The sequence below is a fragment of the Hydra viridissima genome, unplaced genomic scaffold, assembly GCF_058129835.1.
Source record: "Hydra viridissima isolate aposymbiotic clone 2 unplaced genomic scaffold, HvirCarnegie_v1 scaffold_1, whole genome shotgun sequence".
Taxonomy (NCBI): domain Eukaryota; kingdom Metazoa; phylum Cnidaria; class Hydrozoa; order Anthoathecata; family Hydridae; genus Hydra; species Hydra viridissima.
In genome coordinates, this window is record NW_028324300.1 from 17,388,419 (window position 1) to 17,400,781 (window position 12,363).

Here is a 12,363-nt window from a genome sequence, read left to right on the forward strand (position 1 = left end):
TAAAAGCAAGCAATTAAAATTACTGAAAACATCCTTACCATGCCGGACAGTATCATGCTACTGTCAAACCTAAGCTTACAAAAAATATTTTGGTTAAAACTTTTGTGCAGTTTTAAATTTAATGAAGAATACTGAAGAACTTTATATGTATTTTACGTGAAAAAGGTTATTCATATAGAAAAATTTCTGCCATGTTTTTAGCAGCAGAACTCAACAAAACAAAGGTAAACAAAATTATTTGAAACAAAAAGAAAAGGAAAAAGTATGCAAAATTATGATTTGGCCTCATCAACTTTTTATATTAACATTTTTTTCTTTTTATGTATTTAAAATCATCCTAAAATGTATTGCATTTACTGTTCCTTGCAAATATTACACATGAGCGGAGACTTTTGCACGGTAGTGTATATTATTTTCTTTTTAAGTATACTTTAAAAAATGCATATATATTACATTTATATATTTACTTACATGTTTTTAGTAAACTTGTTAAACATTTTGAAACACAAAAAAATGTTATTAAAACGATTGTGTGGTTTATTGCCCAAAAATATATATCTGATTCTGAGAATATTTTAAGGTAATTTATTTTTCTCTTAATGTTGTATAAATAAAAATAACAAACACAATGACTGTGGACCTTTTTAATGACAGTGTTAAGCATTATTTATTTTAAGGCATCTAAACATAATCCATTTTTATGAAGCATTCTTTCCCTGATGATTGTATCTTTCGCAATTTGTTTTGCATGACGTTTATGTAGCATGCAAACGAGGCTAAAAGAAGAAAATGTTTGTTAAGTTTGAAATATGAATAGTCTTGTTAATTATTGACTCGCTTATTAATAAGCTAGAACTTGCTTATTCATTAGCTAGAAATTTATTAGAAACGGAACCGATCTTGGAATTTCAGGGTTAAGGTATCATGATTATTGTATCATCATCTTCCGGGCAGCCATTTTAATTGCAGAACAAAGTTATAGCGATTTAACACTTAAGGCAGATGTTGTTGAAGTGACAACTGGTGCTGCACTTTTTTCTCTAACATTCTTCTTTTCAATTATTAATATTCTCCCTCATTTAATTTAGTTTAAACTGCAGAAAGTAAACCAATACGTCCCTGCTTTTGCAGCATAAGGAACAGTCTTGCATTTTAGTCCTCTGTCAGCCATACTAGCAACAGTTCTAGTCAGATCATGTTTCTTAATGATTGAGGACGCTGCGGTAAATGGAATTCTAATTTCTTTTTGGATTGGACAGTATGATTTTCCTTGATTTTTTAAATCGAGGAAAAATAAATACGAGACTTCTTTAATGGAAAGACAAATTTGTTTTCTTGATTCAATTTTGCTGAAAAGCTATATAGCATTTGTTTCTCGGACGAAAATGTTTTTGTTAGCTATTTTCTTTTTTACCTTCCAGTTTAATTGTTTAGTTCGCTCGATATAGGCAAAAAATATTGACTTAGTTGTGTTATTTATTTATTATTATATTCTGTTATTACATTGTGATCAAATGATGCATAAAATTGACTGCAAAAAAAAAAAAAAAACCAAAAAAAGAAAACATTTTCAAGTGTTCACAACAATCTTTGTTTTAATTCAGAGTATTAAAAATTGATTTAAACTCATCTTCGATGCTACAAATTGCGTTTGTTGATTAGATTCTTATGACGTTAAGCGGAGTGAATTGGAAAAAGTATATTATTTTGATAAGTTCACAAATCACTTACCTTCACTTGAAAGAGTTTTTCAAAAAGATGGACTACACAAAAAAAAAAATTACATAAATAATAAACATAAAAAATAATAATTAAATAGATGTACGTAGAAATCAAAAAAACGTTTGTTTCGATTTTTTATATCAATTAATTTTACTTAGCATTATTTTCACTGAACAGAGCGCCAAAAGCTTTTGCTGCGAGTTATTGAAAGCTTCTTGTCTATTGAGGTCAGCGGTAGACCATCCTTCGCCTACTGCTTTAATTTTACTCCAATTCTTGATATAGTTTCGCATACCTGTAGGTCATTAAAAGTTTCTAAAAAAAAACACAAAAATTGCTTTATCTTCTAACTTTAACAGCGTATTATTAGAACACTCGCTAATTGCGCTAATATTGCACTGGAAAATCAATAAATTAATGCTTCACTGGAAGATGAATGAGCTAAGTTGGGAGATTCCGTGTGATTTCTTAAATTTCTGGTGAAAAAATCCAAAGTTAAACGCAGTGTCAAATCATTCCTTGAGCCAACCGGGCCCGGTCTCTACGACTGTTTTTGTTAGGCGGGTTTTAATCAAAGTCCTGGATTCGACTAAATAATTTTTTTACAATCAAAGGATGCAATCCGAGGAAAAATCGCTTCTGGATGAAAGGGAGTTTTTTTATTTCATCTTTTTCTGGGTTTTTTTTTTTCAATACAAAGGTAACAAATGCGATGTTCTCAATGGAATAAAGCAAAGTAGATGTATTGTTTCGAAAAAAAAAAAAAATTTTTCCTAATTTCGCACGTGGTAGTTACATTAATGTTTTCCAAAAATCAATGTGGTTATTTGATGAAATAGCATTGCTTTTCTGCATTTTCCACTGTAGTTTAATGAAAAAGAGCGACGTAAAAGGTTTTTATCTCTTTTTCCATTAGCAGTTGAAAATAGTTTGATTCATTTTATTTATCTAAGGATTTTTTTTTAATTCTAAATAAATAAACTAAATAAATTCACTTTCTTAAATAATGATAAGGTATGTAAGAGAAAAAGTATGACCTAACAACAATGTTTAACTTAAGAGAACTTTCATCAAAATTAAAGATTTTATTATCATTTTTTGGGAGAAAAAAACAAAAACAAAAACAAAAATAACAATAAACCAAAACGAAACAGAATGTTTAATTGTTTTCTTTAAATAAAAAAAAAGTTCAAAGAAGTAATTACACTCTGAACAAATCAAATAAAACAAATGGTCAGAAATCAACGTTCTTTTAAAATATTAAACACCTGATATTGTTTCCAATGGACTCTAGAAAGGGAAATCAGCAGATATGTTAAAACATCATTTGTCTTAGCATATCACCATCAAATGAGAACTAGGACGTGGATCAAATCCAGGGTTCAACAGTTGAAATTATGCAAAGTAAAACCTTTGATTCTTCGGAAACTTTTTGTCTAATTCATAAAAAGACTTAGCAAAAAAATTTAATATCAGTTTATCTTCGTTTCAAGCAAAAATTTGTATATTTATTTATATATAAATAATTTTTTTTTTTTGAAAAAGATTGGTGCTTAATTGAAAACTTTTGTTTGAATGGAGGAACATGTATTAATGATACAGAAAGAATCGAAAATTATGAAGTTTGCTTGTAAGTTTTATTAGAAATTGTTTTTTACTATTGTTACAAATTTGTTTATTAATCTTCATGCTTGAATTTTTAAACTGGGTGTAATAATTCACTTGTTAGAATTTTAGTTTGAAGACAATAGAAAGATTGGCATTTCAATTTTTATAATCAAAATTAAACTCATGATAAAAATTTTTTTTGAAAGTAATCACTGCAGTAGACTAGTGAAAGAAATACCAGGAAGAAATTGGAATTTCGGCATTTATGGCTTGTTGCCATCTTAGCAGTGAGAGAATAAGATAAAGAACAGAAACTGCCCAAAAGTAAATAAAAGATATAGAAGAATCAGCTTCTCAATGATTCTTTATATCTTTCTAATTCCCCATTTACGAATAAATGGGGAATTATTAGATTATTAGAAGAATATATATACGTATATATATATATATATATATATATATATATATATATATATATATATATATATATATATACGTATATATATTCTTCTAATAATCTGCATTTTGTACTCAGTTCTTAAAATCATAGAAATAAATTGAAAAATTAAAATTTGAAAAAAAAAATTATGACAAAAAGTTATGTGTGTGTATATAGATATATATATATATATATATATATATATATATATATATATATATATATATATATATATATATATATATATACATATATATTTTGAGGGAAAAAGAAATTTTAGATGAAAAGTTTACATTTTTTTATATCAATGAATGCAGATGTGCTGACAATTATTATGGGTTAAGGTGCCAGTATGATGGACGCTCTTTAGGTAAGATATTTTTTCTCAAAAAATCTGTAGTTTGTTAAAGATTTAAGCCATGTTACACTTAAAGAGAGGAAAATTTAAACATACTATTATAATGACCAAAATTTATTTTTAGATGAATGCACTGAAAACCAAATAAAATGTGACGGTGAAAAGGCTTGTTACACTTTGTTAGAGAAGTGCAATTTTAGGCGTGATTGTGAAGATAGTTCTGATGAAAGAGATTGTTGTGCGTGTTTTTAAAAACTTGTTCAAAGTTTTAAATAAAATTTTAGTTTCTTCTAAGAGAAAGCTATAAAATAAAATAGTCATAATGTGTCATAATGGTTCTAATTTTAAAGTGATTTTTATTTAGCTGCTGATAACTGCACAGAACATAATTTTTTGTGTGGTACAGGAATTTGCATAAATAACAAATGGGTTTGTGATGGGGAGAATGATTGTGGAGATTTCAGTGATGAATTTCCAAGTGTATGTGGTAAATGTTCTAACATTCATATTTCAATTTGTTTTTAAGTTTAAGGGGCAAAGATTAACTTTAAAAGTATGGCAAGTCATGAGCTTGACTCTCCTGTAGTTCATTTAGTTCACTGGGTCTGAAGTTCTTAATCACAGGCTTGCATGAGGAGAAAGGGTTGCCTGCTATATGTGGCATACATAGATGATGAAAAAAAACCAATCTCACTACCTGATTGCTGCCAAAGCAGGCTTCACTGAAGTGAAGTGTTTGATAAGCAACTTGGTAATAATGCCAAATGCTATTGCCCTGAACAATATGACCATATGATGTGTAGATTTAGGCAATGCTCAACTCCACATGTATATATTTCAGCAAAAGACCATCAAGTGGTTGAGCAAGAAGACCCTTTTTTTTTTTCAATATAGACATTGGTGTTCAGGAGTTACAAAAGGCTGCACTCAACAGCTGCCTTTTGTAACTCCTAAACACCAATGTCTATATTGTCACAAATACGCTTCTTTATTTCGCTAATCAAAGTTTAGCTGACCACCACCACCTACTCAAAGCTGTTATGAAGCACATTGGCAAAACTGCAGAATGCTAATGCACACAGCTCAAAACATTCCACTTGAAGGTCACAAACATGTGAAAACTGTTATTGAAAAGAAAAGAATTTTTATAGCTGGATGCAGTACTGTTTTTGCTTTGGTTGTAAGTGTCAAATCTAAGCACTAAATTTATTATATAAATTATTAAATAAATTACTTATCCATGTCCTGATTGAATCTGGGAAGAAAATCCAATTAACTAAAGACTATGTTTTAAAATTCTTCCAGATCAGTCCTATTCTAAAAATATCTTGTTCTGTTTTTTAGTAAATCTATTTTATCAAATGCTCCAGTTAATTCTTCTTCATTGTAATTTTAATTCTTAAATGTGACTGGTTTTGTATTTTAGACCGCAGAAAATGTGAATACTTTTTCCGTTCTTTTATTGGTGCATCCGTTTTTGAAAATGGACCTTTTTCTTGCTTATTTTAACTATGTCATCAAGTGAAACTTTTGGTTTTGACTTTCCTTTTGATATTTCAAATTTTTCTGCGAATTGACTTTTCCACACTATACTTTCATTTTTCATAATGCCAGTTTCAACAGTTGTCGCCTTTAGAATAAATAATACTGTAGTTGTTAACTAGATCACCCAAAACGATTATGTATACATGAGTTGAATTGGCAATAAAGTATTTCCTCATTTTTACTTTCATTATGCGAGTCCATCTTTCTACAATACTCAACTTTTACTCATTTTCTGCAAAGTGAAGTTCCACTAGATTTTGTAGACCTTTATAGTAAAATTTTTCACCTTTACCAACCCATGGTTTTTTAAAAAAACAGCTTTAATGATGAGCTTGAAGACATCCTTTTTAAAATTGTTGTCGGCCTTTGTCCTAAACTTGACTTTCAAACCAGTAATTTTCTTTAGCCATTGATTTTCCTTAAATATTATAATACTATGAATTTTTTCGATAGCAAAACGTAAACTTACACTGTTTTAATGTCTCATGATAAGCAATATACCTGTCGTGATCATTCATTAGCATCTAGATTTTAAGCAATATACATATCGTGATCATTCAGCATCTAGATTTTAAACCTTGGTGATTCACTTTTGTTTTATTTATCTCATATTTACTTATTATTAGCTTCTGCATATCTTTTAGACGTTAATGACATTCCATCTTGATTACCTTGTTCAAACATGAGTATTACATCAGGATCATAAAGCGTTTCTAATTAAGCATTAGTAGCTTTAAGAGCACTATTCCATGACATTTTAAGAGTAGTGTAATACTATGCAGGATCTGAACCATACCTCTAAAATTCTCAGCAAAGAGTAAATTATCTAGCTGATTGTAAAGAAATGATATTGTCTAGAAGTTTTCATTCCAAAAGTTTTCCGCGCTTTTTGCTAATGAATTCCTTGTATGAAATAGACTCATTTCAATAATTAGACAATAGTTACTTTTCGGGGAAATCTCCGAACCCGCTTCTTCTGAGATAAGTAATAGTTTCACACATAGTTCAGCACCATATTTTTTACTTTTTCTAAGCTCGCCTGCACATATTTCTTAATCAAATACATATTTATATATATATATATCTATATATATATATATATATATATATATATATATATATATATATATATATATATATATATATATATATATATGGATTTTTTTCAAAGTAGATTTTTCTCTTTTGGTCGGAAATATTCTGGTTTCAAAAACACTGGTTTAGTTTGATTTCGTTTTTCATATTCTTTTTTAATCTGTTTTTTCAGCATCTGTAGGTTATTTTTAAATATCTATATATTTCACATTTTTTTACCTTTTTATCAACATCATCTAACTACTTATCCAGACAATAACATTTGCTACAAACAAAATGTACGAACTCAGGTGACTTGGTTTTCGTGACGTTCCGGCAGGTGGTGAATGCGGTGATATTCAGCTCATTCGCACTCGTTCGATTCAAAGCAACTCTTACTTTCAACAAGATCACGTCAATTGTCTCTTTCGTGGTCCTATACCATAAAGAATTTGCTTCGCACATTCCAACCACAAACGCCAGTCGTATTGCCTTATCTGGCAACCTTGTCTGACACGTCAAGCGTTTCAAATCCGCCAATAATACATCTACTTGTTTCCCATCGTTCATCTTTCCGCTTGACAAACAACTGACATGCTTGGTTCGCTACAACCAAGTTGCGGCATCTGACGTAACATCTTATTTTTTAAAGACGTCCGAATTTTTCTTGATGACTTTATCACGCTCGGTAAGCTTATAGCTTTCTCAAAAAGAACACAGCGTTGCATGTGTAAACCTTTACTCAAAAAAATACTCATCTACAAAAGTTTCGCATTAAATTTATACTAAAAATACCTCAAATATGTTCATAAAAAATCGCTAAAAACAAAATTTACAGGTTTTCAAGGAAAACTACGTCAATTTTCACCTAACGTAATTGCTTCCGCGTAATGTAAGTACATTGAAGCGAATAGGTTTGTACAACAACCATCTATTAATTTAAACAACTCAGCCTTTCTATGTTTTGAACAACCAGTCAGGCCTAAATTCTTTTCAACACTTCGTACCCCTTTTACGGTTGAATTTTTTAATTAAGAAAGTATAACTTTTACTTGTTCCAGAAGTTGTAAAACCATTCTTAAAAAGACTCCATTGTAATTTACCAGTGCTTTTATGTTCGATAAATTTTCCTTTCAGAGATCAAATGAAATTTCTAAGTATTGTTTATGTCAGTTGCATATTTTTTATTCCCTACACGACCATCCCAAAATATGTTACTAAATTCTTTACCTTTTAAGTGAGAAGCTTTGTGTAAATTAGTAAAATTAATTTCTGCACAAGTTTCCACAGATTTTAATGAGCACAATCTTGGATTTCTTGCTTCACTGAACCATTGATAAGATTCTGATTTAATGGATTTTCTTGGTGATCAGATTTATTTTCTTTAAAGTTGTAAAAATTTTTAACTTTAAGCAAGTATATTATTTTTTTTAATGTGACCAACATTTGATCTTAAATATCGTCTTAAACTTTTCTTGCCACACCACTTTCTTGTAAATAAAAGTTTTTATCATAATATCAATCAGTGAAAAGCAATATATCTAAGTTTGTTAATATTTTTGGTAGAAATGATAATTAAAAACAAAGATCGGAAAAAACGTATACAAGATGACTTGTCAGCTCTTCTTATACATAAATGATAAAGCGAAAAGAATTAAGTTTAAAACAACAGTTGAGAAAAAACGTACACACAGAGACATATTCAGCCTGCCATATAAAAAAACTTAAAGCGGAAAGAAGAAAAACAAAAGACGTAAACACTAAGACTCGGTAAAGCGAAATAGCGATAAACGATAAAGCGAAATAGCGATAAACGATAAAGCGAAATAGCGATAAACGATAAGGCGAAATAGCGATAAACGATTAAGCGAAATAGCGATAAACGATAAAGCGAAATAGCAATAAACGATAAGGCGAAATAGCGATAAACGATTAAGCGAAATAGCGATAAACGATTAAGCGAAATAGCGATAAACGATAAGGCGAAATAACGATAAACGATAAAGCGAAATAGCGATAAACGATAAAGCGAAATAGCGATAAACGATAAAGCGAAATAGCGATAAACGATAAAGAGAAATAGCGATAAACGATAAAGCGAAATAGCGATAAACGATAAAGCGAAAAGAAGGTTAAAATCAACGACAGGAGGGAAGACTTATACACAATGATTCATCAACCTATCACGTAAGAAAATGATAAATTGGAAAAAAGTGAAGTTAAAAACACCTGGGAAAAGACCTAAACACAAAGACTCATTAACCTGCTATGTAAAAAAATGATTGCAATGCATCGTCACGGAAAACAACCAAATGCTTAAAAAAAATGAGTTTTACGAGAGAGGGAAGACGGAGTTTTAAAAAAAAGTAAGAGAGAGATTATAAGAAACGATTAAACCTTACCTATTCCTTACCAAACTATACCCAAACCTTCACTTTCTTAACAAGTACACGCCATCAACCTCGATCCCAACCTCTATATAACCTTCAACATAAACCTAGAACCCACACCTCCCTATCAATAATCCCTTACCATCTCATCATTACACAGACAAACTATAAAATCGCCGTCCTCACATTACGCTTAATTATTCAGGTTTTTCAGCGAAAAAAATCATATTGATACTTTGCATAATGGTGCTTAGCTCTAGTACCTTATTCTAAATTTTTCTCCATCAGACCGATATTTTACAAGTCTGTCACTAATAACACCAACAAAGGCTTATGTATTTGCTGAAATGTAGCATCTCACATGAATGTTAGTTGACTACATTTATGTAAGGGCTACGCAGATAACAGCATGGAGCACAAAAATAGGGTAAAGGGTTATAAAATCAGATAGTGTAATGTCAGGATTTGATAAAAGTTCATTTATATTGACAAAAATTTATCTGAATGAAATAGAGTGTTTATAAACTTGTCCTGTTCTTTGTCGTGAAAAAGTTACTATGATAGTCAATAGCAGGATATCCAATTGATATCAATGTGACATATACGTTTGTCAAATTCACATTATCAAAAACAGCAGGATTCTGAAGCTGATCACTATCTTTAACCATTTGGGATCGAAATAACTCTAGGTACCTCTGGTGATCAGTTTATAGAGAGTCTTCAAGTAATGAAAAAATACTTAATGAGTCCTGGGATGGCAACCATTTAAAAATTGAAATACACACAAAAAATAAACAATTCAAAAACAGAAAAAAAGCCTATCATAAAATAGCATTAACCGTTACTACTAGAGTTTGCCGATTCTGGGCCATTTCAATTTTCAGCCATTCGCTAAGCACGAATTTTTTTCTCCGTTTACATTACACTGACGTTACACTGAAATATTTGCTCAATTTTATACAAGTTGGAAAATATTTATTTCACTTCTCTGATATGATATCTAATCGTGATATCCTCTCCCAGAAAATCGATCAAATTTCTATTTTGATTGATGATGCGAGTGATCATTGTGAAAATCTCGCTCAATTTTACAAGAAGATATATTAAGTGAGTCGGTCTTTCAATTATTTTAAAACCAGGACCAACATCTTGATAAAAGGAGTAAATGCAATTCAATTGAGATCCGTTGATATGAGCCGATCCAATCACGTTGTTGACGACTCTGATCCATGTTCAAGTCCATCAAATAATTTACACCCAGTTTAATGGTTGATTTTAAAGTATTCGAATTGGATCTAATTTTAATGTTGTCCGGAAAGTAACTCAATTTATTTTTAGCAACATTACTCGCACTTTGAGACGCGTAATTTTTTGTCGTGTTTAAAACAGTTCTTTGCAAATAATTATTTATATCGATAATGTCATAACTCCCATCTGGAATGACGATGTTTTCCTAATTTGCTCCATTTTTCATGCTGTATCTGAAAGAATTGTTTTTGCTGGTGATATTTGGAAAGCTGTTGTACGTCTAAAGACCGAGAAATGCCATCTTATTACTTTTTCCTTTTTCAAAAACGATTTTGTCCAAAAAATTTGTTGTTATCACGTTTGAATTTCCATCCACGTCGATTATAATCCCTGAAATTTTTTATTATGCACCATTTTTTTAAATTGAAAAGCAATTTCAGGAATAAATCATTGATTTTTATTTAAAATTGTCTCCTTTGGAAAATAAAAAGTGTCAAATCCGCTTCGATATTTTCCAAAATCCTTTTTTAAGGACAAATCAATCACTGCAAATCCGTGAGGTTCAGACCAGCACTGTTTGCAAAACTTTTTAAACTCTTCTTTTTTCATGTTGCTCGAAACATGGTCTCGATAAATATGATCCACATTCTTCGAATCTTGCGAAAACAAACAAATTAAATTTGTATTATCTCTGACTGCCTGTCTCAAGAGCAAAATTATTAAAAATAATTTTGCGCCAAATAGAAACAATCCACGTTGGAACGCCTTCCTCTGATGTAATATTACTCACACTTATTCTGCTAGGTCAACTGCAAATTGTCAAAGATCATCAAACTGTTCTTTGACGCATCGAGATCTTCAGGATCTGCCACGTCATCCGCTGCTTCAAACTGACACTCCATATCTGCTTTATCGCTCCAATTTTTTGAAATGTCCTCAATCACGCATTCAGGACTCATGTTTAATATCTCTAATTCACCTTTAATAATAAACAAATCAAGAATAATCTCTTTTGGAAATCTTTTCTCAAATGAAGTTTTTAGTATTTTGTACTCTGGCTGAAAAAGAGATTTCCAAAACACTTGCAAATGGTTGAAATCCAGCCATCCAGGTTTCAACACCAAATTCAGCAGCAACGTCGTTTTTCCACAACCCGACTTTCCGACAATGATACCTCGAATACTTCTTGGCAATAACTTGTTGTTGTTCCTTTTGCTCTTACTCACAATCCATGACAAATCGGTAATTTTCACTTTTCATCTTGAAGAAAACGTTTTAAATATAAAAATGTACTGCGTCAAATGCAAAAGAAAAACAGACACTCTCCACTTGAGAAATGATGGCACCAAAAACAACAGAAGTATGCTCAAAGGAAGTTGCTCCATTTGCGGAACAACCAAACACAAATTTGTTTCAGGAGGATATTTGGTCAACTCCTTCAACAAGCTCTCCAGCAAAATCAAATTCCATTGGGCAAATGTCCCTGGAGAAATGCACATTCCTGGCATGAACTTGTCCGGACCTGGAACAAACTTGGATGAAAGGCTCACTTTCACTGACGCATACCAAGACTAGAGCAAACCCGTCAACAGGGTGGATAACGCCGCTTACCATCACGATCTCGATGACAAGTATTTCAACAATCGAGAAAACAGAAATTTAGCAGATTAAATGATGCTTGAAGAAATGAACTCCATACCCAACCCCACCCAAAGAGAAACAAAAGAAAGAAAAATCATCACACCCATCATCAATGCCAAAGCCAAATTCGGATTAGGTGTTAAAAAAAACTCCTCCAAGAAAAAAAAGAAAAGAACCTGAAATGGACAGATCAGCTCGCAAGCAAACTTCATAAACCAGTGATTTATCATTTCCGAAGAAGAAGAGTGATTGTAAACGATATCAATTAAATATGGGCTGCTGATTTGGTTGACATGCAATCCTTTTCAAAATTCAATAACCGCATAAAGTACTTGCTC

General features: G+C 30.9%; 1 protein-coding gene across 2 annotated transcripts; it reads left to right on the forward strand.

The window, feature by feature from the left end:
- Window positions 1–2,492: 2,492 nt before the first annotated feature.
- Window positions 2,493–4,968, forward strand: LOC149893656 (protein kinase C-binding protein NELL2-like). Of its 2 annotated transcripts, none has more exons than XM_090091942.1 (4): window positions 2,493–2,615; window positions 3,268–3,352; window positions 4,087–4,139; window positions 4,252–4,968. In XM_090091942.1, exons 1-4 carry the CDS (start codon window positions 2,540–2,542, stop codon window positions 4,377–4,379), a joined length of 342 nt encoding a protein of 113 aa, XP_089948068.1. In that variant the 5' UTR covers window positions 2,493–2,539; the 3' UTR covers window positions 4,380–4,968. The 2 variants fall into 2 exon arrangements, with proteins under 2 accessions (XP_089948068.1, XP_089948069.1); XM_090091943.1 differs by lacking the exon at window positions 2,493–2,615 and adding an exon at window positions 2,950–3,126.
- Window positions 4,969–12,363: the final 7,395 nt, after the last annotated feature.

What these genes read in the sequence shown, in the direction of transcription:
- LOC149893656 (XM_090091942.1), top strand. Translation starts at nt 2,540, where the DNA reads ATGTGGTTATTTGATGAAATAGCATTGCTTTTCTGCATTTTCCACTGT. An exon ending in GAAAAAGAGCGACGTAAAAG is followed by an intron (nt 2,616 to 3,267) that starts GTTTTTATCTCT and finishes TTTTTGAAAAAG; the next exon opens with ATTGGTGCTTAATTGAAAAC. An exon ending in GAAAATTATGAAGTTTGCTT is followed by an intron (nt 3,353 to 4,086) that starts GTAAGTTTTATT and finishes CAATGAATGCAG; the next exon opens with ATGTGCTGACAATTATTATG.